At 44.3% G+C, this 27,995-nt stretch overlaps 5 protein-coding genes across 8 annotated transcripts; 4 read left to right on the plus strand and 1 right to left on the minus strand.

Annotated features, from left to right (window-relative positions):
- The first annotated feature begins 390 nt into the window (after nt 1–390).
- On the plus strand, nt 391–11,214 carry LOC125772134 (uncharacterized). 2 transcript variants are annotated; one of them, XM_049443557.1, is made up of 12 exons: nt 391–469; nt 4,261–4,306; nt 5,126–5,365; nt 5,474–5,560; nt 8,549–8,723; nt 8,810–8,893; nt 9,145–9,278; nt 9,376–9,512; nt 9,625–9,858; nt 9,937–10,099; nt 10,178–10,346; nt 10,430–11,214. In XM_049443557.1, the coding sequence occupies exons 1-12, from the start codon at nt 453–455 to the stop codon at nt 10,612–10,614; spliced, it is 1,671 nt and encodes a 556-aa protein (XP_049299514.1). In that variant the 5' UTR covers nt 391–452; the 3' UTR covers nt 10,615–11,214. The 2 variants fall into 2 exon arrangements, with proteins under 2 accessions (XP_049299514.1, XP_049299512.1); XM_049443555.1 differs by lacking the exon at nt 391–469 and having other exon boundaries at nt 3,499–4,306.
- Nucleotides 11,145–13,918, minus strand: LOC125772110 (sodium channel protein Nach-like). Its single transcript, XM_049443472.1, has 3 exons — nt 12,971–13,918; nt 12,035–12,937; nt 11,145–11,713 (listed from the first exon to the last, which is right to left on the minus strand). The coding sequence occupies exons 1-3, from the start codon at nt 13,321–13,323 to the stop codon at nt 11,233–11,235; spliced, it is 1,737 nt and encodes a 578-aa protein (XP_049299429.1). The 5' UTR covers nt 13,324–13,918; the 3' UTR covers nt 11,145–11,232.
- Nucleotides 13,919–14,283: 365 nt separating this feature from the next.
- LOC125772156 (pickpocket protein 28-like) lies at nt 14,284–15,524 on the plus strand. Its single transcript, XM_049443595.1, has one exon. It carries the CDS (start codon nt 14,312–14,314, stop codon nt 15,347–15,349), a length of 1,038 nt encoding a protein of 345 aa, XP_049299552.1. The 5' UTR covers nt 14,284–14,311; the 3' UTR covers nt 15,350–15,524.
- LOC125772205 (uncharacterized) lies at nt 15,388–16,111 on the plus strand. The gene is made up of 2 exons (XM_049443663.1): nt 15,388–15,404; nt 15,466–16,111. Exons 1-2 carry the CDS (start codon nt 15,388–15,390, stop codon nt 15,887–15,889), a joined length of 441 nt encoding a protein of 146 aa, XP_049299620.1. The 3' UTR covers nt 15,890–16,111.
- A 265-nt stretch (nt 16,112–16,376) lies between these two features.
- Nucleotides 16,377–24,487, plus strand: LOC125772115 (protein Smaug). Of its 3 annotated transcripts, none has more exons than XM_049443491.1 (5): nt 16,377–16,531; nt 19,165–20,180; nt 20,251–22,160; nt 22,247–22,478; nt 22,703–24,487. In XM_049443491.1, exons 2-5 carry the CDS (start codon nt 19,387–19,389, stop codon nt 23,523–23,525), a joined length of 3,759 nt encoding a protein of 1,252 aa, XP_049299448.1. In that variant the 5' UTR covers nt 16,377–16,531; nt 19,165–19,386; the 3' UTR covers nt 23,526–24,487. The 3 variants fall into 3 exon arrangements, with proteins under 3 accessions (XP_049299448.1, XP_049299446.1, XP_049299447.1); XM_049443489.1 differs by having other exon boundaries at nt 16,480–16,818; XM_049443490.1 differs by having other exon boundaries at nt 16,480–16,629.
- Nucleotides 24,488–27,995: the final 3,508 nt, after the last annotated feature.

A 27,995-nucleotide genomic window follows, 5' to 3' on the forward strand; every position in this document is an offset into this window, starting at 1 on the left:
TGTTCTAGCGGTGCAGGCAATCAGAAGTCGGGGCCCAGCATTTTCGTCACGCTTTCGGAAGCAACAGCTCCCGTATTCTTTATTCTAAACCGTGCCCCCAAGCCCGTGCCTTTACTACAAGCCCGGCGGGCGTTTGTTGAGCGGCTTTGATTCGGTGAGGTGCGATGCCGTTGCTGATGAGCATTTCCCACACGACGACGACAGCTCACCGACGGTTGCTGATGACGATTTAAAAGACAATCATTTCCATCCCGGCTCAACCGCGAAGACACACCTCTTGGTGCCCCCCGGGGAGGCAATTTGTAGAACGGTTTGGCGTGCCTTTTTTTTTTGGTTTGGTTTGGATCGTAGGGAAGTGAATCGTTTAGTGATCGTACGAGAGTGTTGAGGAGTTGAGGAGTTTCGAATATTTGCAGTTTGAATATTGCGGTTGGATAAATCGAATTAACAAAATGACTCAATCCAGCAGGTAAGCATCAATGGAGGTGGGATCTTTCCTAATGATCTTCTAAAGCGTTTAATTTGATTTGATTTTTTTTCCAAATTTTATAACTCCAAATTTCATGTCAAAACATTTTCACTATTCTTCATAAAGTTTGAATATTGTCCAAGGGAAATCCCTTTTCCACTCTAGCTAAGGAATCCAACAGAACAGAACGTCGCGGATACAGTTTTAATTGCTCCGTCGGTATAAACAGAGTTGTAATAGCACCTGTGTCGTCACCGTTCGTTCTAAGGTGGATCATTACCCATCCGATGTCTCGCCTTTTTGGTACGCATTAGAACCCAAACATTCGAATTATGCTAACAGTACTTTACCGCCGAGCACTTCAGCACCGTATGCGAGGCATCAAAACGTGTGCCATAATCTGTCAGAACAGCTGCTCTGTGGAGGAGCACGAAAGAAGAGCCAGAGGAGTCAAGATATTCGTATTAACCATTCGCTGGTAGTAGGTTTGATTTTCACTAGTACCAATTAATTGGTAAAATACTGCGGCCGATCAAGTATTTGTGGATGAGCAGAACGAATTTTCACTCCCGTTGCATGGAGGGTGAGAGAGAACTTGCGAGATTATTTCGGTGCCTTGCTTTCTTGGCAAGTAATGCAACCGATCAGTCAAGAATTTAAGTTGGAACGAAGAGTTTAAGCTTAAGGCTATGGCTGTCTGTGTGAATATGTTTCCGTTGGAATTTTGTAACATTTGGTATGCTGCGCAACATTAAGAGAAAAAGATGAATTATAACATAACAATTAAGTTCGATACCGCTACACTTTAGAACTATTTAGAACAATAACCTATGATATTGATATTTTTTTTGGGGTAGGAAAAATCGTTCTTAGCGGAAAAAGATTTAATGCTAAAAGCATTTTTGAGATCAGTTTCCCATGCGAGATGCACAATATCAAATAACTTACATGTTTTAAATTGTTTTGGACAAATACTATAAATAATATATTTTATCTGAATATTCTAGTAAGACATTTTGCAGGAACACAAGAACTGGGACATGACATTCAATTAATTAAAAAAATATTTTTTTTTAATTAAAAAAGTCAAAAATATTTCAATAAATAAAAATTGGAATTTTGATACAACTTGGCCGTTCATAAGAAGTAAAATATTGGAATAATTTAAAGTTCATAACATAAATTTTTTAAAATCTTAAAATAAAGTTTTCAATTAAATAATTTGGGGTTGATGTTAGATTGCTAAATATAATCTTGTTAAATCGTTGCCAAAAAAAACCCCAACAAGATTGATTGAAAGGTTCCCTCACTGGCCGATGGCCTTAGGGTTTCCTCCCTCCTTTCTCTCTCTTTCTCTCTCTCTCTCACTCTCTCTCTTTCCCTTCACTTTCTACCTTCTATTTCCCCAACCCTTCACACATTTAACACCAAACATATGGTTTTTTGTTTCCCCCCCCCCATCAGCGGAAGAATGCGCCTGCAAACAAGTCGCCAATCGAAACCGCAGAGCGGTTGCAAACGGAAATGAATTGAAAACAGCGGTAATTGAAAAAAGGCACCAACATCCAAGAACTTCTGCACTTCTGCCGCCAACCGGGGAACAAGCGTTTGATGTTGTTTTTATGTGCGAATAGTTCTTTGCACGATTAAGACACACGGGGATGAGAGCGAATTAGATTAAGCCGTTTTTCCCGAGGATGACTAATAAGCTTAATAAGGGGATCGTACTGGGAGGTCCTCAAACAGCCGTGCGGATGTCTTCCGAACAAAACCAGATGCCGTGGGTCACTAATAAACATCGTCTACCCCGTTGTAATCATGACGCAGGAAACAATTACTAAGAGAATGATTGGCAACAAAATGCATATTGAGGATTTGCTGGAGAGTTTTTTTATTTATTTAATACATTTTCCTTCCCTTACTAAAGCCTTAAACTCTCGTAGAGTTAAAGTGACGCAAAAGTTGTTACGAAAAAAAATGAATAGAACAGTGCATATCCGGCTTCACATGCAAATGTTGAATATTTATCCGATTCGAATGGGGGTTGGTGTGCGCTCAGCCTCCCAAACCAAGATGGATATCTTTTTCGTGCGAAATTTTTTTTCTCACCACCACCTTTTTAACACGCGGTTTGCTTCACCTTTAACACTCTATCAATCAACACCTTTAGTTCGAGCAAAATTGTAAATACATTTTAAAAGCAATTTTCTACCCTTTTCTACCCCTTTGAAAGAAGGCAAAACACTGAGAAAATCACTTGCCTGGAGGGGAATGATTTTTTTTTTTAATGTGCGATACGAAAACATTTGCTGATAAGAAAGAGTTTGACCTACATATTGGAGTTGCAGCAAGGAGATTATTTTTTTTGCCATTTCTTTTCACAAACCGATAGAAGAAAGATGTGAGACTTTACCCTTATTTTAGCTTTATTTTTTCAAACAGCCCCCGCCAAAACGTTACGGAGATCTGGAAATACTTCTGTAAAACAAAATTTAGATAAAGAAAGCTTTAAAAGAACTGGGAGATACAATTCGCTGTTGGCAACAGCACAAAAAGCTCGTTCTCGGTTACAACCAGCGCGTCGGCGGTTACGGCATGCCATGTTCTGTTGGAAGTGTGCGGCATGCCGGAACTGTTTCGTGTCGTAATTTGTTCTGTTTTACGATTACGGATGCGGTGGTGTAACGAAACGGTATGTCGTTGCTATGTCGCTTCCGACACCTTCGTCACCTTGCCGTTCGTTTGTGAATTATGGCTTTGATGCTAGGGGGTGGTGTTAGGGGGTTGAAAAAAAAAAACAAGACATCCCGGTGCGGCAGAAGCAGGTCAAACCGACTAACCGCGCCCGATTGGAAAATTGTCATGAAAAGTGGGTAATCAACGCGGTGTGCAACCATCAATTTGTGCAATATCGTGAAAGGAGAAAAAGGGGGAAGGATTTTGTTCGTGGCGATACAGACGGATCATGGCATTCGGATGCAACCCAACGCCCTAGGATGGGCATCACTGTTTTGTAGCTGTACCGTGCCAAGCTGAAGTTCTATGATTGATAGCACATTTCGTGGTAGTCGATCGAATTCGATGACTTCTGGCTTCTCGAGCCCTAGGAAGGGCATATCGAACAACTGCAGCATCCGTGCTTTTCTCCCTTTTCGCCAATGAATAATTACCCTTCCGGTGCCATTTCGCATTGCTCCAGTTTGCTGACGCGGTTTAGAGGAAAGATTGCACAAATGGCAAAACAGCATCTTCACTTCAACTGGCGGAAACCTCAGGGAAGGTACGGTAGGGATCAAAGGGATCATAAAAATCTTGGATAATATCCGCCCAATAAACCCGTCCCCCGTGCCACATCATCCATCCGTCGGTTTTGCTGTTGGGTCACGGGTGAAACACCGTAAAGCTTCAGATGTGCAGCCCAAAAACGGAGAACTCAATGGATTAATGCAATTCTGTCGTACCAGACGGCGAGGGGAGGGAGCAGGCTTACGAATCTGGTGCAGTAGACGCGATGGAAAGGGTTGACCGATGCGCTCGGTTACCTGATCTTGTTCACACAAATCCGTGCGTATACCGGCTTATCGCGGTATGATCGAAGCAGTAAGCTTACTGTCGTAAAAAAAAGCGAAGTCTCGCCTGGAATGGCAAGCCTTTCTTCTACCGGAGATCATCTTCAATGGATGAAATGAATGGCACAAAAAAAAAACACATACATCAGTAGCAGCTAAGGGGGGAAAAAAGCAGCCGAGTTCAATGCGATCTAATATGCCAAATATTTCTCATTGTTTCAGGTTACATCATCTTGGCTGGGGTGCTTTCATCATTGTGGCGGCCCAGGTGAGTTATTAGTTCATGTCGAACCGGCTTCGACCGGACCAAAGGAATGGGGTGGTTTTGCTACCATGCCGTGCATCCAGCCGTAGCGATCGTGTGTGTGTATGTCTTTTATACGTGATCGTTAGGTTGGGATGAATTAGTAGGAAAGCGAAAACCCCCCCGAATACTTCACTGGAAGCTGCATCTTAATGATAATGTTGGTCGAAGAATGGTTGGAAGTAATGGCAAAATTCCTGGTATAAAAATGGAAAGTTTTTTTTGTTCCAATTTTTGGGAATTGTTGAGGAAATGTATTCAAAAAAAATTTTTATTGGAAAACAGTAATTTCCATCCAAAAAAGTCTATGTCCATGAAAGTTGAATCAATAACTTCAAGGTATTTTGCATTATTTTCTCTCAGCTTTACTTATTCGTTCACATCAGTAACATAAGAATTTTATGCATTGAAGCGTGTAACGTGAAGAATTGACTCCAGTCTATTTGTCCATACTTACAAGTGAACCCAATGTCCTGATCTCCTGTCCTTATGTAGAAAATCCCCGGAAATTCAAGGTTTCTAGAGAACTGGTTTTATGTTTACAAATAAACCCAATATCCCGATCTTCTGTCCTTATATAGAAAATTCTCGAAGAGAACTGGTTTATTGTTTACAAGTAAACCCAATGTCCTGATCTCCTGTCCTTATGTAGAAGATCCCCAAAAATTCAAGGTTTCTAGAGAACTGGTTTTATGCAGATCTTGGGACTCAAGTGCTATTGCATCAGAAAACAATAAACAATTTAAATAGATCAATTTTAACCAGATTTCATACTTCTTCCAGACATTCTGCATACTGCAGCTAACGCAAGGTGTTACCGGCATTACGACCATCTCTCCGGTTAGCTTTCAACCCAACAGCAACAGTACAAATGCTGCCAGTACCCACGGTTTACCATCGACGGCAGCCACAGGAACGTTGACCACAGGCCCAAACCAGGGCCGGGACTCTTCAACACTCCATCCCTCGTCTACCGCTGCACCGAAAGTGCAACGCAAACGAGGCAGCATTACCGGCGGCAAGGTAAGTACTCCCGTACCGGTGCGGTTTTCCGTCTCCACCTAGATCCCAAGATGACTAATGAAAGGGCGACAAATTTGGTTTCCGTTTTCGGGAACGTTGCATTTGCAGAAGAATGTCGTCGTGCAGCAACCGACATCGCTGGACAATGCGAACAACAATTCGCGCGAGGCACTCTCCCACGAGGGCAGCGAACCGGTAAGTCCCCGCAATCGGTATTGCAAACCGGTACATTTTCTTGCCCGAGTCACACGAGCATCGTGGCAGATGGCAATAATCTGTGTCACTGCGTCACGGCCAAGGTGCCAGCTGGTGGCGATTATCGGATTAAACCACGACGTCACCACGAATTGTTTTTGTGTGATTGCCATCTTCATCCCTTTCTTCAACGGTGTCTTGTATTATTACTTTCTGGGCCAAACGGCCAAAGAGAGAAGGAAGAGGGTTGGACGGAGAGAGGTTCAACTGCATGTAACCGTACAACGGCTTCGAATGGTTCCGAAAGCGAGAGTATCTAATTGATACACTTCCCCGACCGGGTCATTCCCGTCCATTAATCAGGGCAAATCATCGGCCCACCCACCCACTCCCCCCAAAAAAACAAAAAAAACCCTCAGCCTCAGGACGATGGAGTCGGTGAGCTAACCGACCGATGGGTGGCCAAGACCGCTTACATAATACTAGCGCCACAGCCATCGTGCAGCAATGCAATAAAAGTCGGCTGAGTGCATAAGACGTATACAAAAAAGAGGTACCAAAACAACAACAAAAAAAAACTTAAAGAAACACACACACACACAACCACCCACTATACTATACTATCGGCGCATAATTTAGTTCCGGTCGGGTGGTTTAGTGTGTTTTACTAAACGCAGACGCGCGTCTTCGTGTGCTGCGTGTTGTGCTGCGGCACAAACATGGCCAGAATGGGCTTTTTTCAAAGAGAGCTTTTGCTCGTTAAACGGGATGCAGCGGTTTTTGGGGCGGCTTGAGGTTTTATGTTCTGTTTTGCGTAAAATAAAATGCTTTTCTTCTGTTACGACTTGTACACCGACCGATCAATGGACATCGAAAATCATGCTCTGAAGTGTTTTTTCGGGTGTTTTATATTTTTTTAATTACCTTTAGCATTATTTACTATTTAAAGAAATTTTTATGTTTTAGTGCAAATTGTTTTTAAATTGAATAATATTAAATTTAAGAATATTCATTAAAACAACATGATCTTTTCAATAAAAGCTGAATGCTTTTCCATGTTTCTAAATGTTCTATTGCCATTTATAAATTCAGATTACTGGTGCATTACCAGATACTCATCTGTAGTGCACTTGCATTGTACGATTCCGATAGATTCCGTACAGCTGTCCCGTGTGAACGTGCGAAAGCTCTAACGGGAACTATGCAACGGTAACCTCCGAATGGCGTCATTTTATATTGTCACCCCTTGCGAACAATCTTTGTTACGGCAAAAGGGTTGACACACAAATCCATCATCAGTGTCGAACGAAAGACTGAGCTAAGGTGTAGGAGTAATTTTTAATGCAATCGCTCGAAGAGTCCATTCCTGTGTTCTGTGTCACATAACAGGAATAAAGAGATTATGCGGGGTTTTGTAAATAATTTCCATGCAAATGTTAAGGAAGTAGGGATGGTTAAATTTGAAATTAGCCGTTTACTAGTCACCAGAGAATTGGTTAAATAAAAGATTGCAATAAATCTTTCCGAAGAACGCCACCTTGAATACATGGTCAGCGTGTACTAATGAGCGTACCAAGCACCGAAAAAAATATCTTACAGAGCTAACCATCCACATTTCCGTACCGGAAGTTTATCGTTCTCCGAGGGTGTGCTGAGAACGCGCGTCCACATTGGCAGAAAAGAAACAGAACGATGTAAGAACATTTCCCACCTTGCCACGCGTCTCCATGTTACGATCGGATCGCACACGAGAAATCGGAGGTGTTAAACCGAGGTCCGGTGTGATCTTCAACGACGTGCCCAATACAACGGCAAACATTCCCGCGCTTATGTTTGATTGGGCCAAACACCGAGAATGAAGCGCTGAGGTGAACTATTAGCGAAAAGAAACAAAAGAGCCCTCAACGCGGGCTGGGTTACATTCCAATCCGGCCTCCCCTCCTCCATCCCACCGTCTTAATTAACCACTGTTCGACTTGCGGGTGGTGTCGTGAACGCATGCTCAAGATGCCGGTGACCTCGTACCGTTCGCATCCGAAATGAAGGTTTCGGTGCTATTCTGATTGGAAAGATAAATTTTGTGGCCAAGAAAATTGGCCAACGGCAGGCACGGGGCAGTACCGTGCGCGTTGTGGCGCAAAAGGAAAACTCGTAGGGAAAAGCGTCCGCGTTACGAAGGGGAGGAGGTTTACTTTCGGTTTCGAAGTTCCTCATGCGTGTAGGCTTCTTCGTAGGTTTGTTGGGGGGGCCCCCATTTCGTTCGCATGTGTTTGGTTGTGTGAATATTCCGTTTTTTTGTTCATTCCGACTGACACAAGGTATGACACAAGATTTGCGAATTTTAAGCGACAACTGTCTGTGTTCAATGTTCACCCAAAAAGGGAAAGAAAATATTTATCCGGTGTAGAGATGTCAGAGATTGGATGTAGAAAAATCCATTTCGCACTCTTGAAATATCGATTCCATCCTTTTTTGTTGCGCCTCCCCAACACCGGCACTCCACCTTAGGTTTTGTCGGAAAAGTGCCATCAATTTCACGCCCTACCGAGCGAACCATTGCGCATCTTCTGTAGGTTCCTTCAGCTCAAGGTCCGGTACCATTTAAAAAACCTGCACCCAATGCTCGGTTTGGTTCGGTGGATGGATTGGAAAACTGTTCCATTCCATGATGCAATTTCCTTCCCCCCAGCAAGGAGCTTTCGACAGGGTATTTTGCTATTTCCGAACGGTACGACCCCGTCAAATGGCGTGTCCGTGGGCACCGAAAGTTAGTCACCGGTGCACATCAAACAAAAAAACCCACCGCCACCGCAGCACAAACGCACAATTAATTGAACGTTGTTAGGCGGTAGGAAGGTTACCGCTGATAGTGATCTCGATTGCCACGCGACTTGTCGTTTAGCTAAATGACAGGTTGATGGCACACATTTTGATGCCGCTCTAGAGGGGTTTTCTAACTATTGCCGTTCCGTCTACCTTTCGCTGCAGGTCGTCTACGTTTCGGATACGTCCGGTTACATTCCACTCACCGCCCTCCAGTCGTCCCATCCACGGTTACCGCCACCACCGGTGTATGGTTCGGACATTGATGCAGCTTGGCGTCCGGATCCCTGGGATCGGGACTACAATCGGCGCTATCGCTTCAATAATACCCGTGTCCAGCGTGAGTATTGATCCGCGGACGTCTAAAGCAAGAACTCTTTACTGGGGGGAATTGTATTTTAATGTTTCTCAATTTAATTTCTGAAGATATCGAAGCTGAATGTCAGGACGATTACATGAAAATACGTATCGGATTTAATGGATCCTTCAATGGGCTTCTTTACTCCTCTGGTAAGTGATATAGAGGGGATTCTTTTTGGGAAAATTTGGGCAAATCTGGGACACACAAAGACTATTGAAATTAATGTCCTCAAACATCAAAAATCAAATATTAGTGTCGTCAGTTTATTGGTTTGGGTATTCACAGACAGTGGATAAGATTGCTTAGTACCCAATCCAAGTGAATTCATTTGCAATCCATTGAAGATCGTTAATATCTCTTCAAAGTAATGTCCACACATTAACGAACTCTTCCCGTGTAGGTTACGCATACGATCCAGACTGCATGTACATCAATGGTTCCGGCCGTGACTATTACGAGTTCTTCATCCAGCTGAACCGTTGTGGAACGCTTGGAAAGAATGCAATCGGTGAGGATAGTCGCAAGAATCCAACGGTACGTGTGAAAACCCCGTGTCATATCAACTCCATATCTTACTTACTCTACCCTACTATACGACAAATTCTTGCTACATGTTTCCTCATCGGTGTAGAAAAACTTCATGTGGAACACAGTGACGGTGCAGTACAATCCACTGATCGAGGAAGAGTTCGACGAGCACTTTAAGGTGACTTGCGAGTATGGGTACGATTTCTGGAAAACGGTGACATTTCCCTTTCTTGACGTCGAGTAAGTTGTTCATCCGGATATTGATGCCGGGACTAGCGAAATGATGCAGATGTGCAGTGATGTACCATTTTATTCTCTATCCCACTGTTCTATCCGCTTCGTTCGTTCGTAGAGTCGCAACGGGAAACCCGGTAGTGTTCACGCTCAGTCCCCCGGAATGTTACATGGAGATCCGGAACGGTTACGGCACGAATGGGGCACGGGTAACGGGTCCGGTACGTGTCGGCGATCCACTTACGCTCATCATTTACATGCGCAGCAAGTACGACGGATTCGACATCGTGGTGAATGACTGTTTCGCACACAACGGGGCCAACAAAAGGATTCAGCTGATCGACGAGTATGGGTAGGTGACGGCAACACGGGACACACATCTTACATTTCTATCAATTCCATATGTTTTTCCCCGTCCTTCTCTGCGCAGATGTCCAGTTGACGATAAGCTGATTTCGCGATTCCGTGGCAGTTGGTCCGATACGGGCGTGTTCGAAACGCAGGTGTACGCCTACATGAAAACGTTCCGCTTCACGGGATCGCCCGCACTGTACATCGAGTGCGATGTTCGCATGTGTCACGGACGATGTCCGGTAGGTCGCAAAACGCACCCAACGGGTTGGCAATCCAGGGCTGGTTTATTAACGCTCAATGTTATCTTCCCTCACCAGAGTCAACCTTGCCACTGGAGAAATCTGAAAGGCGTCACGAAACGTGAGGCCGTTCAACCGCAGGTCAACACGACACTCTCGGACAACATTAGTCTCTTCCAAGCGCTCCGAGTACTTCAGGAGGAAGATGAAGAGGCACGCGCGAAAAAAGAATCGATCACCTCTGCTAGTGCGTATCTGGGCAGATTTTAGTGAAGCCATTTTCCAATAACAAGAAACAAATCTTTTTTTTGCTTCATTTCTACCTACCAGAACCCCAAGACATGTCGGAGACATGTATGAAGACTTCCGTCCTATCCGCACTGCTTGCCACGTGCTGTGTGCTGCTATGCGTGCTCGGCGGCTCGCTGTTAGCGGCCTGCGCAAAGCTACGATACCGCAAGAAAGATGCTGCCTTCTTCGATAACTACGTGGGCCATAAGGCACAGCTGGACTGAGCTGTCACCAGCTACCGGCACAACATTCGAGCTCTAGAGCTTAAGCTATTAAGTGATCAATCGTTCAAACACATCGCATAATCATAGCAAAACGCAACAATTAGTCGTAATCAATTTTGATAAGGACAGCTGTGCCGTTAAGGGCTCTACTTCAGTAAGGTTCATAGTCTGATATAAGCACGTAGCGGAACGAACCAATCCACACGGAGGTTCGATACGATACTCGTAACAATACTCTCCATAAAGGTATTAACTCACAGCGTCTTTACAGGCCGCCCCAGGGTCTTCCGCGATAAACATTAATCCCTTTCCGTCATTTGATCATTAATTCATCGAGTGTAAATAAGCATTATATACGCCCTCCCCATCGTGTTTCCATTTCATCGCCATTCCTTTAGCTATCTCCGTATCTTATCTTACGTGCCCTCTTCCCAGCAGCTGATATTGATACGATCGCGTTGATTAAACTTCTTTATAAGACATTGCTAATTTTAGCTGATAAGCCGCTATTGAACTGCTGAATTTATCCGTGTTTATGCGAATAATGGTATTTTGTAAATAAAAATTAAAACCACAATATAAGCACATGCATTCGACAAGCGAAGAAGTAGCGGAAGTTTAGTAAATGAAAGAAATAACGTCCGTTTGTGGATCGTGACCCAGAGTTGCTTCCTTCACAGGGACACAAGGTTTGGTGAGCTTCTTCCCAGCACTTCGTTCTCTTGCGAGTACATTTCGACGAGAAAAGTAACCCACCGGATATTGAGATACACCATCGTACCGTGATACGTAGGGTCGTACGACAATCTTCCGATTGGGCGTAATTCGTTTCCGTTTCTTTCCCGTCTGGTAGATGGTAAATGGTTTTATGGTGAAGTAGTAAATCAGCTCCACAATACTGAGCACCGAACCGCCCATACACAGTCCGAAAATTCCTCCAAACGTTGCTACCAGCGAGTCCCACGTCATGTACGCATCGCGCTTGTACTTAACGCAATAAATGTCCTTAAAGTGCACATTGAGTGTCGCATACATCGATACGTTTCGTCCTCCACTGTTGGAAGAAAATTGGGAAGACCACAAATGACAACGTGACATCCTGACCAGTGATATTACTTACAAATTTGCTGATGTGAAACGGTGCGACTTCCGCTGACTGACGATCGTTTGTACGTTATAATTCTGTGACAGAGAGGATCGAGTTAGTGGTTTGTGATTGAGTTTTTTTTTTGGTCTGTTTGTAATATTTTACCAACACAGAACAAGGTGGTTTGCAATCACAATCCATTCCAAATTCTACATCCTGCAATTCCGAGTCCAAACTGTCATCGGTACGCAGACTATAGAAGTATCCTTGAGGAAAGAAAAACTCACAGATTATTGTAATATTATGAATTATCAAGTCACATTCCACAATTACTTCCACTTACTTCTAAAATAATGTAAACATGCGACATGCTTCAGGGCACACATTTTCACATCCTTTGATTCTGTAATATCTGCAAGCGAAAAGTGAAATATTTCAACAAACTCGCTTCGCGTTGAAATGTTTCGACGAAACCTACTTAAATCCGAATAGTAGAAAGGGATACAATTGCACAGCTTCAGTATCGTACGGAGGCGACATTCGGCCATACAAACGTTTAGATTGAAGTTTTCCTTCGACTGTGCGTTACTCTCCTCCGGCAGGAAACATTTGCGCATATTTTCCGGCACCTGACTCATGGTGTTGCTGCTCTCGATGGGTAGTGGTATGACGGACATTACTACATCCCAGCCGGGCTGGGCCACATGCTCAAAGTCTGCATCCGATGGGAAATCGCTCGAGTCGTGTATGTAAACCTCAGCCCCGTAGTATGATTTGGTCGGTGCCATGTACGTGTCCGGCTGGACGTCGATTAGAATGGATAGGCCTACGTGTCGTCCGGCGCCTGACAATCGTTTAGGATGGTAAGGAGTCCGCGGGTGGGTTTGGTTTTCCGGCAGCGGAACCGACTGCATCGTACTGTCCACGTTGTACGAACAGCAGAAACCATTGTCTGTTCTTGTACGGTGAATAACTTTCGGACAGGGTATCTCCGAACCAAGCCAGTAACAAACCTTGATGAGCTCCTCGCAGGGTTGACTTAGCTCGAGCAGCAATTTGTTCGGATTCCATCCCAAACGTCCTAGAAACATTTCTAGCTCAAGATAGGTTGAGTTCACAGCTTCAAAGTTAACCAGACTTGCTTGGGCAATTAGTAAACCCGTGGCGTTTGCTTCACTCAAGCCATACTCCTGTACTCTGCAACGAATCAATTGTGGAGCCCCTTCATAGTCAGAACTTTGAAGATCTCGTGGAGAAATAAATCCTTACAACCGATCGATGATTGGAGCAGCCTTCCGGGTGTCTATCTTGTTGATATTGCACACCGTGACCGCAGGAAAAGGTATATTCCAGATCGGATACGTCATCGTTTCGATCGTTGTGATCGTCGGTGTAGTGCGGAAACGCATCCAAGCAATCATGCCCATGATCATCGTAAAGCCGATACAAACCATACACGCCAGCAACCAAATCATTCTCAACATTCCACCATTACGTGAGGCATCCGTTCGATCACCACCGTAAACGTATCTCAAACCATGCAGAGTAGTATTTTCACAAAAACTCTGAACAGCAGAACGGAACGTTTCACACACGGTTCGGTACACTTGTTTAAGGTTCATTTTCTCGTTCACAATGCTCCTCGACACCAATTGGGAATGTTTTAATGCAACGTTTGATTAGGTGTAATCAAGCAACAAACCATATTTATAGGATTCTCCCCTTTTGCATATGTGTACAGCGGGAGGCGATATTTCTTTGATGAGCGCTGCATTAGTAATGCAATTTAGTACCATTAACGATGACGTGTCGATGTGCATTTCCGGAATGCCAATCCAAACGGCAGTGCATGTCAGTGGATGGTGTAATAAATGATGAAGAACAAAAACATCCTGCCAATGATGGGACGTGTTCTAGTGACGAAAGACACGCTCGTTCTGCTCTTGAAGTTTGGCTGACACAAAAAGATAGTATATTAGCTTAATAAGACCGGTCTGAAGTGTGGTTAGGGTTATAATTGAATTAACTATTGCTATACAAAAAGCTTGACTGAAAGCCTTTCACAAGTTACAACTCGTCTGACATCTGAACAACACACATTGCGGCTATAAGTAGCAGCACAATGGAGGGTGAATATTTTATCATCACAAACATGTCCGTATAAAAGCATGAGCTCGTCCAGCAGCAGAGTCTTCATCGTGTTGAGACTGGAAAAATGGTTCAATCTTTACCAATCCTTAGTGCGCTGAAGCTAGCGTCGCTGACGATCGTACAGACATTTTGGATATTTTGTGAGAACTCTTCACTCCACGGACTTCGGTATATTGGGCGCAACAAGGCTATTAAGGGTAATATCCTGATGCGATTCGTGTGGAGTGTGATAGCTATGGTGAGTTTGGGGTTTACGCTTCTGCTGGCCAACTCTGCTTGGGATCAGTTCCGGAGTAATCCAACGCTGACCACCATTGAGACGACATCCTATCCGGTGTCGTTGATTGCATTCCCCTCGGTAACGCTATGCAATATTAATAAAATACATTCTTCTAAAGCTGTGGAGCTTAGTAAACTTCTGTAAGTAGTCACGATCAATGACCAATAGTGCTATGTCTGATGTGTCTCCATTTAATAATTCTTCACAGAATGGAGTTGGGAGTACATACAAATGATACGATGGATGTGCTTTACTCGTTACCCCGGTTGAACGACTATAGGGCCATTGACAAGCGTATCGTTTCACTAGCACAGGTCCTAACATCCAAAGGATACGATACGGAACGTTTAGCATTTGAAGTGGCTCCACCGTGCGAAACGATGATGATCCACTGCTTCTGGTTAATGAAACCCGTCCAGTGCGGTACCATGTTTCGGCGTACGAAAATATTTACCGGCTACTGCTGTTCCTTCAATGCGGATCGGTTTTTGGAGCCGATCTTTACACGATCGGAAGATGTGCCTCAACAACAGGAGAGCATACATGTCACCGGGATTGGGAAGGGTGAAGGACTTTCCGTACTGATGGACATTGGCGAGAATTACTACATGGCGTCCAATCGGTTTTCACACGGTATTGAGGTATTTGTGCATCGGTCGTACGATTTTCCAGATGATTCTGATTACACCGCAATCGTACAGCGTGGGATGGAGACGGACGTATCTATTTCGCCTACGCTTGTCACGGCAAGTCCTTCGTTGCGCAGTATTCCGCTTGAGAGGCGAGGCTGTGCGTTTGAGGATGAGGGTAACATCACGACAAGTGTCCCGTACACGTACAGTAATTGTATGAATGAGTGTGAAATGCGTTACATTGCGAGTGTGTGTCGATGTATTCCGTTGTATAAGCAAACGTTTGAGCTTCAGGCAATGCTGCTTGTTCCCATCTGTGGATTTCAGGATCTTGAATGTTTGCTGGACTTGAAAGGTTGGGTTGGAGTTATGTTGAGTTTTGAGGACGATTTTGAAGGTGAAAACTGTGTTTTATTTGCAGATCGAATTAGCTTTACTTCCGAACAGGTAGCTAATACATTCGAGACTAAATCCAAACGATCAAGCATTAAGTGTCACTGCTATCCCAGTTGCAGCATTGAGGTAATTGGGGTTTTATGCTTTTCGAACTCCCTTTTATCTTTTCTTATAATTGCAGAAAAATGAAGTACAAGCCATAACAAATACAATTTCTAACCCTAAAAATGAATACTACTCGTAAGTATCTACAGAGAAAGGGGAATTTCTTGCAAGGTATAAAGAAGACATATTCCTCTCTTTAGTCCCGAGTTTAACTTTTCCGCGTACGGTGTGCTGCACGTGCATTTCCGTTCGACCAACTGTCTCAAATATAGACGCGAACCATTCGTTACCTGGCAAACGTTGGTGGCCACCTTTGGCGGAATCCTTGGACTCTGTTTTGGAGGTTCCATCCTGAGCTTAATTGAGGTTGCGTTTCTCTTCGGCGTCGTTCCTTTCACCGTGTATAAAGCAATGAAAAATAAGACCAAGGCACATCCTTCGCCTACAGTTAATGCCATCTCGTACGTGAACTATCCGAGACATCAGCCGTTGGGATATTTTAGACGCAAGGAAGTTATGGCACGAACCATCAACAATGGATTGTGGAAAGCGGAAAAAAGGATGCACGCGGATAGTCCACGCTGGAAGCAACACTACATCGATGAGATCAGAATAATACCATGAGAGGGAGTTATTTGCAAAAGTGGTAATACTGCCGAGATGATTTAAGGTACAAACTTAAAGTACAAACACTGCGAAACTAATCTGCTTAATAAATCCAATGAGTGCAGTGAAGCAGTTTTGATGTTCTTGAACGTAACTGAATAATTAGTATTCACTTTGGTTTTAGTTATGCTTTACTATTCCTTTATGCATCAAATGAAAATAGAAAATTTTAGAGAAATAAATCTTAAATTATGTATAATAAATAAATTATGTTAGAATATGCAAAGAGTTAGATGAATATTTACTGTATTTCAACACCCGTTGAATAATTTCAAATAAAGTGTAAAACGCCTCAAAGTATGCAATACGCATCTCAGCTTGCGTACAGTTGGTTCATTTGTCGCAGCACTGTTGGGCGAATGTTCGAATCAATTCCGTCAAAATATTACCCGCACAAGTGTGACAGCTTCCAACTGACAGACGCCAGGTGGAACTGTCAATAAATAACTTTACCGTCAATACATAGTTCATAACTTTAATTGTACATCCACATTTTTTTATCAGCTGTGATTGTTGTGGAGCACGAACATCCCATCCACGCGGTAGTTGCAAACCTTCCCGCAAACCTTTCCGGCAGTGGAGAAACGCCGTCGGGTTGTGGTGCGTGTCTCTTGTTGTTTTGTGTAAAGTGTGTACCCCGTTGTGGCCCCGTGCGCGTGTGATGTGAAAATTAGGCTTGCCCCTAGAAAGTCACCCAGGTAGGGCCCCATCCTCCGCCGTGTGCGCTGTGCGACGCATCGAAATGTGTGCGACCTATTAAATGTTCGTCCAAATCGTAAGCCAAAAGTCGTTCGCCCGCACAGGTGAAAAGCAAGTTGCCCCTAGCCGAATGTACATCGAAGTGCAGCAGCAGCAGCAGCAGCAGAGTTGCACACTAAACACTAAAAGTAAGTGTGGTGTCGTGCGGTGAAACATCGGGGGAAAATTCGTTCTAACATACACACACACACACGCGCGCACACACAAACACACAGGCAGGCGCGCGCGTCCCGTCGGAATTGTGCAAATTTTGTGCAGCGGCACCGGAAAACAGCATCCAATGGAATGTGTGTCGAGTGTAAAGACAGCAAACAGAAAAAAAACAACGTTCCAGCACCGGAACCGTGTTTTTGGGAGTTTTTCAGGACGAATGTTCGTTTCTGTCGCCTTTGGAAGGCAAAAGGCGTTTTGCAAAAAGGAAAAAGCTAACCACACTTCTCACCACACTGTTGTCACAAAGCGCGGAGGGTCACGGCTGTTCCACGCATGTGCTTCCTGCGGCGAGATTGTCGAGAAGTGGGTTTTATGATGCCGCTGCTGCCGCATAACACATATTGCAGGGGGAGGAAAGTAACGCCTGTGGAAAGTTTTTTCACCGTAAGAAAAGCGAAGAAAAGTGAAGAAAACACCCGGCAAACTAGATGCGCTTCTGGTCGTCAATGGCGCGCTTCTCCGCTCGTGTACACGAAAATGGGAGCGGAAAGCATTGAACCTTTGCGATGGCAACCAAAGCACCCTGCGATATGTGTATAGAAGGATTTCATTTTGGATAATGATCGTTCTCCGCTGGTTGCTTGCTGGAAAATGGCGCGTTGAAAATGTCGACGAAGAAAGTGATGTATCTTCGAGAAAAAAAACTAACCGAGCTTCTTACTGCCTGCCGATGTAGTTCTAAGGGAAAGCAGAGCAATAAAGCATCCAATTCATACTCCTATGTCCTCCAAGTATTTTCCCTAATCTCACGATCACTCTCGATACGATCATGGATGAGGTGATTGATCGAGATTCAAAAAAAAAAAATGGCGAAATGTGTTATCGATTTACAAATGGCCGTACGCTAATCGTAGCTGTGAAATTTAACACATCAAACAGAGGAGAAGGAAGCGACAAAAAAAAACGCATCCTCTTTCGCCATTCGCGTCCGTTTTTCCCACCGTTCGTAGTACAGATGCAATTTGGTATACTTTCTAACCAGCGTGAAAGTTCTACTAAATAATATTTTCGTATTCGGTTAGCGTTTTGTTATCGGTGACGTATTTCACGCGCCACCAGCCCGTGTTGACGTGAAAGGAAAATTTTCACAATACTGTACGAACCGGGTCGTTGAAGGGCACTAGAAAAAGGGTAGTCGTGTAGGGGAGGGAAGTGAAAAAGGGAGGACAGGGTGGGGGGAAAGGTTTGTTGCGACCTTTCTGCCATCAATCGCATCATCGCATCAATGTGTTACACACATTCAGGGATGTGGCAAATAACAACGGGCTAATCGTGCATCTTCCGAGCGTTGCTGCTGGCACACGAAGAAGAAGGGTTGGTCTGCTGTCTAAAAGCAGCAGCAGCAGGCAGCAGCATCCACAACGAACGCAAGCGACGCTGTAGCGCAAAAGCAAGAAGAAACCCCCCAAACGCTTACAAACAACGGGTGAGCGATAAGAAAAGATCCCGAGTGGCGATAAGAATGCGCTTAGGTTAGCAAAAAAGCGCGCCAATGGAAGGCAGAACTCTCTCACGCTTCCCTGTGGACGTGGACCCCCATATCCCGGCAAAGGGATGGAGCAGGGTGGTCTCCCTTTTTTTTGTTGCTTCCTTTTCATCTTTCATTTCTTTTCAAACCTGAACGATCGCGCACCCCAAGGAGCAGCAGCAGCAGCAGCACAGGTGGAAAGATGATGCCTCCTACTTGACCGTCAAACACGGTTGTCATCCTTTTGCGCATGGTAGCGGCAAAGGTTGATCGTGCAGTTTTTAGGCGACGCATCTCAAGGGGTTGTAACCCTCCGTACGGATTTGCGAGATCAAGAGAGCGAGAGAGAGAGCATTCATTCGCACAAACCTCCGCGCCGAAAAGGATCGTCTCTTTGTTTCACAATACCACCAACGACGCGTTTAGCGTGTTTTGAAGATGTGTCCTCTTGACGCTCGTCGGCTAGTACTCATGTGGGGCTGGTTATGAAACGAACCCGGGGGGGATGTTCAGTATGGTTTTGTGTGTCTTTTCTTTCTCTATGACGCGTACGGGTGTCGGTCGCTGGCGGTGTGACCCGGTTTATGTCTAATTTCGGAATTTTACGCAAAACAAACGCACCCTTACAAAACAACACCATATTTTGTGTGATATGGAAAGTGGACGCTTTGTTTGGAATGGATTTTGCTTAGTGCGATTTGCGCGTTACTAAAGCGAAAAACGATCGGTGACCGTTGGATGAGTTTCATGTGATAAACAATACTAATGTTTGATATGTTTTTTTTTCTTTCAGAAACCAAATGCTTCTAGTACACGTTTGTTAAGTAAGGACGTAACTGTCTCCCCGGGAGGGCAGTTGAACAGGCAAGAAAAAAGAAACACGATCTCATTGAAGTTGTCCCCTATCACCTGGAAACGGTTTTTTCAAACCGACGCGCGTGTTGAATAAAGCGCAGTAAAAATACGCCACCCCGCTAAAGGCTGCGATCGATCAGGCGCACGACCAGCATCAGCAATGAAATATCCCGGCGGCAACCCATCCACAATGTTTTGCGAACAGGTCGGCACCGTGACGTCACTGTTCGAGCAGTGGAATGATTGCGAGCGAACGGTCGTACTGTACGCGCTGCTGAAGCGTGTCCCGTTCGCCAATCTAAAGTTCCTGCAGGTTTCGATCGATTACAATCTAGCGCAAAACTACAGCACGCAGGCAAAGCTGCAGCAGCTCGAAACGAAGGCAAACAGCACGATTCTGCTCGGTATGCTGGTGCAGCGATACTATCAGCTAAGCGGACACAGCAGTGCTGCTGCCACACTCCTAATCGGTAGCACACCGTTGAACAACAACAACAATAACAGCAATAGTGTGAATAATAATCTCAAAAACACCACCACCGATGCGTCCACGCTGTACGAGCTGCTAAAGAAATCGTCCAACCCGACTGGTGTGGATGGTGGCGTTCCTGCCATCCTGAAAGAATCTCCTGTCATTAGCGGTACGATAAATTCCTCCACGACCGCGGCAATACCGCCGGCACACAACCCGCTCGCACCGAAGGGTGGCCATGAGCAGCAGCAGCAGCAACAGCATCTTCAGCGGGAACCGGAAACGAAGGAAGATATTCTGAAGGATATCCTCATGTACCTGCCACTGCTGGCGCCGGGAAATGATGAAGCCAAGAGCCTGTACATGTCACTAATACCGGCAGCAGTGGATGATGCATGCCGACAGCTCGTACCGACGGAAATTGTTCAGCAGACGCTGTCCTACCTACTTATACATCCCGCTATTACGAACGACGATCGACGGTGAGTTGTGTATTTTTTCGTTTAAGGAAACCCCAATATTTAATAAAATACGCTTTATCTGTTTTTATAGCGTTCTAAGTCACTGGTTGCGGTACTTGGAAGACTTCATTTCCACATCGTACCTTCCACCCGCTAGCACGGCATCTGTCGTGAAAAGTAGGAACTTTTTCAACATTCAGCAAGTCGCTGGTGTAGGCAACGGTACAAGCAGCACTAGCAGCATTAGCAGCAATGGTACAGCAACGGTACCGAGTACCAACCCACATGTACAGTATCTATCAACATCGACAAACTCTTCCAGTGGAGGAGGCTTGGGTGCAAACTCATGGACAAACGGAGGATCCGCTCCGGGCTCGCAGATCGTACCAGGTACGGTGACGGTTCAGCTTCCATCGGCCGTACACCAGCTTCACCAGCAGCAGCACCAGACGTCCGCGTCCGTGCTGTCGAAATCGCAACAAAGCCTAAATCACACGACAACGACCGGCAGCGTGTCCGGCGGCAACAGCAATAATAGCAATAGTCATATCAACAATAGCAGTAGCTCCAGTACGAGCTCTTCCAGCTCGACCACCAGTTCCAGCTCGTGTCTGGATAGTGCTGCATCGCAGCTGTTAAAAACGGCGGCCTCTCCTAGATTACCATCGCAGCAACAATCACCCGACTGGGTGCCGGAGCATGTGGAAGACCCTAAATCGGTGAACGAGTTTAGCAAGACGATTGGACAGAGTTTGCTTGCATCTAGTCAATCAATGATGTGCAGCACTAACAGTAGCAACGGTACAGGTAGTTCCCTAGTGCCGAGCAACGGTGCTGGTGGAGGTGGAGGCTGCATTAACGTGACCCTGCCCCTACACAACACCCAGCAACAGCAGCAGCAGCAGCAGCAACAACAACAACGGCCTACAGTGACGGGTGGTGGACCCACGGCCGAAACTGCATCCTGCGATACGCATCACGATCTCATGGCCGCCACAGAATCGCTACTGTACGATTCCACCGACGAGGATCACATTTCGTTCAGCAAGAACGGTACGGAAATATTCGACTACGATTGTGATTTCGATAACGAGGACGAGTTTAACTACCTAACGCGCAGTGCGGCAGCAATCCGGGCAGCGGAAGCGGCCGCTCCAAACGCGATACCATCCGCTGCAACCACTCCGGCTGGTTCCGGAGCTGGACCGGGAACGGCGGGGCTAATGCACGCGACCGGTAAAAAGCTAGTCTCGTTCAATAGTAACGTAAACGATTTCTTGCGTGTGCCACTGCTCAGTAGCTTCGGGCAGCACAGTTTACTGTCGTCGGCCGGCACTAGCTGCGGTGGTGCGCTGCTTGATTTAGATCTGGACGGCACGCTGTTGAAAACGCGCCGTTCCAACAGTCTTACCACGCCTACAACCCTTTCCGCGCTCGGCGTTGGAGAGCTAAATGCGCAGCAGAAGCAAAACAACGAATGTTTGTCGGCGGAGAACCTTTCCAATCTGCAGCTGTTGCAGAACAAACCACGCAGCTTCTCGTTGACGATGGAAAGCCCCCGGTCGTCGTTGGCATCGAGTGGTTCGGACACGCAGCTGGACGACTACAAGCAGGGCAGTGGGTTGATGAAGCTTTACGGAGGGCAGCCAAACATCGGTATGTCCAGCATCGCGCACTGGCTGAAGAGCTTGCGGCTGCACAAGTATGTGTGGTTGTTCTCGAACCTGACGTACGACAAAATGCTCGGCATCACGGAAGAGTACCTGCAGAATTTGGGTGTAACGAAGGGTGCCCGGCACAAGCTGGCCATCTGCATACAGAAGCTAAGGGAGCGTTACGGTACGTTGTTGCAGCTTGAGAAGGATTTGATCGCGGGACAGAAGGCTCAACTAGGCACGGTACTGGAGGAGCTGACCAACATCGTGCTAACACCGATGAAACCGATCGGCATGGATCAGACGGAGGATATTGCTGGACAGTTTGCAAAAGTATTGGATCTAGGTAAGATGGCTTTTGAGCGAGAGAGAGAGTTTTGATGAAGAATTACGTCTAAAAATCTGTATTTTCCCCGATTTTTTTTTGTTTAGTTGGTTCCATCATAGTAATGCGACCGATCTGTAACCAGCAGGACGAAGAGTACCTGAACATTTTCCTGTGGATTGTCGAGCGCGCACTGCACAACGACGCCTTCATTGCACACTCTGCCCAGCTGAAGGATCACAAGTACAAAGTGTCAAAGATAAAGATGCAAATTGCGCCCAAGAGTGGACATTTTGCGAAAAGTACGAACGTGGCTGGACCTGGTATGAACAAGCCAAGGTAAAACCTGACAGACAGTTCCGGCTACCGTAGAGAGCTGGGTTGAACTGGTCCTCTACCTATATGAGATTGTGCTATTACCCACTAGATGGCGCCCTCAATCGTATGATCGACAAAATGTCGAATGTCGACTTTTTAGATTTGTTGTTAATTGCTCGTTAATTTTGCATTCTCTTTTCAAGTTTTTCAATGTTTAAAGTGTGTGTTTTCAACTTCTTTTTCAGATGGTCCGCAAACAACAAGCATAAACCAGTAAACGTCAACGAATCGCAAGCGAAATCACATCGCAAAAGTTCTGTCCCGTACTTTGTACCACCGAGTCATGTCAGTGCGGGTCAGCAAACATCCGTCTGTTCGTCGCAACAAACTCACTCCCATCTACAGGGTGCATCATCGTCACAGGTCATGACGGCCCATCAGTATTTCCACCATGCTAATGCCAGCAACACTGGCACCGGCAGTACGGCCAATTACAACAAAAGCTCCTCCTATCCGAGCTTCGCCTCTACCCTGCACAATGGTATCGGTGGTGTAGGTAATGGTGGTGGTGGTGGCGTCATGAAACCGATGATAAGCAACAACCCGTCCATCCCACAAACCAACCATCACCAGCAACAGCAGCTTCCGCATAAGCAATCCGCACAGGCGGCTCCGTCGCTGCAACCGCCAGCCATGCAACATCCAAACTTTATGTTTCATCGACATTCGTTGAGCAACATTACGCATCACCATCACAATGCTAACCCGCTGGTACCACCGCCGGCCATCTTCCTGAACAATCTCTGCTCCGTGACGGGTGAAAATCGATCCACCGGGCCGAAAATCATTGACAAAGGAAATCCGGCTATGAAACAGCTTGCCGGTGGTGGTTTAATGAGTGCTGGGGAACAGTCGCTACTGGCAAAGGATTGTAGCCCGAATGAGCTGCGTGTGTGCGGTCAGAACGATAGCAGTAACAGCCAGAATAACCACAACAGCAGTATCGTTGATATCAACTCGCGACTCGAATTTCTCTGTCGGCAGATGACGGAACAAGCGATAAATTAATAAGCTGACTCCTGGGAGGGCTTATAGGTGATATGAGCAGAGAGCTAGAGCTGTTAAACGCTGCGATAAGGGTTTTTAGCATGTAGCAGTTAGCAGTTAGCACCGAAACAAACTAATCGAACGACAAGCTAGAGAAGCATCGAAAGAAAAACAAAATCTGGATAGAATGAGTTTAGGGTGGGGGGAATGTTTTGGCCCCTTTTTGTGAGGCGATAGATGTGTTTATGTTTAAATGTGTGTCCGTGTACCTCTTCTTTAAGAAGAAACCAGTGTACAGTTGTGTTTTTTTTGTGTAGCTGTTTAAACCATGTCGTACGTACGTAATGACGCAAGGGACAAGAAAAAATACGTAGCGCAAGTTTTCGCTAAATGCAACAATGTTAGCTCCTTACCGTACACATACTATATAAACACCACGTGTAACAAAACGCTCACAGTGAGACAGATTTGCAAAAAACACACTTGCAACAATTAGTGCAGGTTCTTATTAAGTTTTGTTTGAGTGGAATGTACACCGCTTTGATAAAAAAAAGAAAAGCAAAAAAATAACGTTAGGTTTACAACAGTTGTCTCGTAGGTTAGCGCCAGTTTTGATGTTGAACGTTTTTGTGTTAAGCTTTTGTGTTAGCACAACCTTTTTATCTTGACGATACACACAGAGTTTGTAGTGAAGAATTGTAAGCATATTTTAAGACGTTTATATTAGTGCATGCGCGCGCGCGCGCCCTTCTATCGTGGACGTGGGCGAATCTCGGGAAAACCTACCGACCAGTCACGCGGGTATTCTGCAAAAAGTATTTATCTTGTTACGTTTTAGTTGAATCGTACCATTTATTTTGTTTAATTTTTAAGCGTACACCAGCTGCTAGCGGACTAATGTTGTGTGTAGAGGTTTGTTCATTTCTGACAATGTAAAAAAAACGATGTAATACATGCGACCGGAAGGGAAATTGTTTCCCTTTGTTTTATCCCTTTTTCTAAACATGCAAGAGAACGCTGGTAATATTAGTTTTGTGTGCAGTAGAACGAAACACGGAGGGACAAACACGTTCCGTCGGAACGGTGTGCATTGGAAAGATGCGTGTAAATTGTAAGCATAATGTGATCAAGTGTTTATTTACCAATGTTTACTAGTTTTTGTTTGTGTTACGATTGCGATCATTAGAAGAGAGAGAGAGAGAGCGGATGAATTTGTGCATCATAGTGCGTTCGCTACTTAGTACATGCATTTTAGACGTAGAACCGAAGGGTATCAGATGCACGATATCTTAGAACTTAAATAAAGGCGCAACCAACATTGCCGCTGACGGCCGTTTAAACTTGACGAAGCGAAGGTTCGACCAACTACTAGCTGAGAACGGATTAGGAATTTAATGCGAACGGCTTTGTGTCCAATGTGTCTTTTAGACCGTTTAGACATTGCTCAGTCTACATTTCTCCTCTTTTGCTAAGTAGTGAATGTAAGCGATCGTATAGCGTTTTGCAGGAAAGTAGTCTTATATGTTTGATTCGAAGCAAAAAATTTCTAATGTTACTATTTTACGATACAAAGGGGTACAATTTTGAAACAAATTGAATGGGTATTTATTACACTTGTTCTTCTTCGGTTAAAAAATAATTATTTAATTGATCCTTAAGTTACATCCAAGATGTTTTCTAAGCTCGCTTTTGTTTCATGCTAGTAGTGAGTAGAGTTATAGTGTTTCCACATGATCGGATGATTTTTTCATTCAAAATTTCTCGATATATGACGTGAACAAGTACTTCGAGTAGCACTGTTGCCAAACATGGAGACAGAAGAGACATCGACACGTGTCCCACAGCACACAAACTTAACCACACATTCAAGGTGTAGTAAAACACAGCGTATGATTTATGCTAGATCAAATTCGATGTAAACTTATCGTTCGAGTGTCATTACTTTATCGCCGTTGCATGTATCTATGTAGGACAATGTTTGGAAGGATGGGGGGAGAAAATGATTTCAAATATCCAATAATCTCATAAGGTACACAATTTTCAAATCATCAGAGAGTAGGAAAAACTGAAAGCTAGAAGATCAGCAACTGAATTTCATTCGTTCTTATTTTGTCGCGCTAAAGCACCGTTCTCCTTAGCGAAGTAGTAGAGGTTTTATGTTAATATGCTGCCAAACGATGGGGTTAAAAACGCGTGAAATAATGTCCCCGCCAATGTGCATTTCCGTGGCACAAAGGTACGCGTCGAAAATGTAAGCCCAAACGATGCTTTAACGAGAAGAAAAGCGTATTGACATTTTGTGAAATGATAGGTAAAGGTTTCCATGCGATAAGTTAAAGGGAGAGAGAGAGAGAGGTCGGTAAATGGTTGTGATGTGTATTGGGCAGCAGAGTGATCTTGTGTGGGATTCGCTCATTAAAAAGAAATGCTAGAAAAGGGAATGTTAATTGGGCATGCAGTCGCGAAGCGAACACTCCTTAAAATATGTTAAAAACCCCTTCTAGTGTTACTGTTTGTAATAATTCTCTTTCCTATAGAAAAAAACAAACATTCACACGCACAGTACACAAACACACACACACACGTATATATAGACTTTGTTTTGCAAGTGTAATGTGTAGCATATTTAAGCGTTTTTACCAATTGTACCATGACACACAATCTAGCTGTTTTTTGGGTGTGATTTAATCCAACTATAAAATCGTCCTCCTACAAAAAAAGGAAAGGCACTGGGATCATATACTTTCCCCTAAACAGAACAAAAAAAAATGTGTACACAACCAGCTCAAACTTGAAACAACAACAAAAAAAAGAGTTCAATTGTAGATCAATTAAACAAGCAAAATATGTCGTGCTGTCAAGTATGATCGTTGTGCAAATGAAGAAGATAATTTGTGTACCAAAAAGAAAAAAAGAAATCCGTTAAATGTCGTTTCGATTGTTTATGTTTCTGTTGTACGGTCACAAACACTACTATCTTCTTCTCACCACTATTACACGTCTAGGTTTTATTGAAACAAAAGAAGAAAATAAGAAAATGTGACGATCTCGCGGTTCAACAAACAAAAGGAAAACAGTGATCGTTCGTAGAGAAGTTATGCAAAATGTACTAACAAATCGAAAGTTTTGTTAAAGAACGCATAAGAAAAACGTCCCCAATCTGTACGATTAGGAAGCCACACATACACACATTACACATTTAGAAAAGTTTCAAATGAATCCTGTTATTACAAACGGAACAATTAGTGTAGCTGTTTCCTCCCAGGCATTTTGTAGTACAGTTTGTGTGAACGATCACATCATAGTCGATCAAAATTTGAATGCGATCCTAAAATCGTTAAACGGTTTGTAACGTGTAACGCCATCAACAAACCGCCGTGCAAAAACAGAGGATCATGTGGCAGATGAAGTTATGATGAAGCTTACTTATGTAGAAGCCCGATTAACCACATGCAACGGAGGCTAAACGATTGTGCAAATATTCGCAAACAGAAAACAAAAAGGAAAGAGAAAACAAACACACACATGAGGCAACACGAAAAGAAAGCAAAAGAAAAACGAGGGTAAAAAATGATCCGATTTTATGTAGTGAAGTTTTTAAAAACCATTAATGAACGAAAAATACATGAAACAAGTATTTGAGAATATTTATTTTTCCAGCTGAAAGCAAATGCATTCTGTGTGCCAGGGTGTTGATTAATCGTACGTTTGGCCAATGTCCGAAATGAGGGTAATTTTGGTTGTTTGAGCTGTACTAATGTAAGTATGATCAGTCGAACGTCGATTATCCGGGGTGCTCGGGACCGGATAATCGACTGATGCCGGATAATCGATTTCCACGGATAATAGTCCCTTAAATGTCAATGTCACATTTATATCCTATATACTACAGTGGAGCTCCGATTATCCGGATACCTTTTATCCGGCAGTCCCATTATCCGTGCAGCTCGGAAATGACAGTTCCAAAGGCGAATTGACATGTTAGTTGCAAAACCGATCATGGTAAAAAATAAAAACCTCAATAGGAAATGATACAATTGGCTCAAGTGCGACCGAATAGAACAGATTTATTTTGCATAGTGCAACTAAGAAAATTAACATCTAGCTTTAGAAAAAAAAGTCCACCCAATTACACATTAAACACTAACATAAATCACTAAAAAGAGTTGTGCCTATTATCCGTGATATTCGCTTATCCGGCAAGGGCTCAGTCCCGATGAGCACGGATAATCGGCCTTGTACTATATACTATATCACTGTATATAGCAATTCTTAATTTTTTTAAATCATCCAACACACAGGTCGTCCTGTTCCAGAAACATATTTAAAATACGGACGTGACGGAGCATTATCCAAAAATAAAATGGCTCTCTGAGGTAGTCCTTTTGATGCCACAAAAAAGATTCCGAACCAAAAATATTATTATCAAATGGCAGAAAAAAATTGGTTTTAAAACGTAAAATAAAAACATTTTCACCAACCTGACATCAG

This window comes from Anopheles funestus, chromosome 3RL (genome assembly GCF_943734845.2).
Source record: "Anopheles funestus chromosome 3RL, idAnoFuneDA-416_04, whole genome shotgun sequence".
NCBI classification, from domain to species: Eukaryota; Metazoa; Arthropoda; class Insecta; order Diptera; family Culicidae; genus Anopheles; species Anopheles funestus.

What these genes read in the sequence shown, in the direction of transcription:
- LOC125772134 (XM_049443555.1), top strand. Translation starts at nt 4,223, where the DNA reads ATGCGATCTAATATGCCAAATATTTCTCATTGTTTCAGGTTACATCAT. An exon ending in TGGGCTTCTTTACTCCTCTG is followed by an intron (nt 8,894 to 9,144) that starts GTAAGTGATATA and finishes CTTCCCGTGTAG; the next exon opens with GTTACGCATACGATCCAGAC. An exon ending in ATAGTCGCAAGAATCCAACG is followed by an intron (nt 9,279 to 9,375) that starts GTACGTGTGAAA and finishes TCATCGGTGTAG; the next exon opens with AAAAACTTCATGTGGAACAC.
- LOC125772115 (XM_049443491.1), top strand. Translation starts at nt 19,387, where the DNA reads ATGAAATATCCCGGCGGCAACCCATCCACAATGTTTTGCGAACAGGTC. An exon ending in ATTACGAACGACGATCGACG is followed by an intron (nt 20,181 to 20,250) that starts GTGAGTTGTGTA and finishes CTGTTTTTATAG; the next exon opens with CGTTCTAAGTCACTGGTTGC. An exon ending in TGCAAAAGTATTGGATCTAG is followed by an intron (nt 22,161 to 22,246) that starts GTAAGATGGCTT and finishes TTTTTTGTTTAG; the next exon opens with TTGGTTCCATCATAGTAATG.
- LOC125772110 (XM_049443472.1), bottom strand. Translation starts at nt 13,323, where the DNA reads ATGAACCTTAAACAAGTGTACCGAACCGTGTGTGAAACGTTCCGTTCT. An exon ending in GCTCCAATCATCGATCGGTT is followed by an intron (nt 12,938 to 12,970) that starts GTAAGGATTTAT and finishes AGATCTTCAAAG; the next exon opens with TTCTGACTATGAAGGGGCTC. An exon ending in TATTTTAGAAGTAAGTGGAA is followed by an intron (nt 11,714 to 12,034) that starts GTAATTGTGGAA and finishes ATCACTGGTCAG; the next exon opens with GATGTCACGTTGTCATTTGT.
- LOC125772156 (XM_049443595.1), top strand. Translation starts at nt 14,312, where the DNA reads ATGTGTCTCCATTTAATAATTCTTCACAGAATGGAGTTGGGAGTACAT.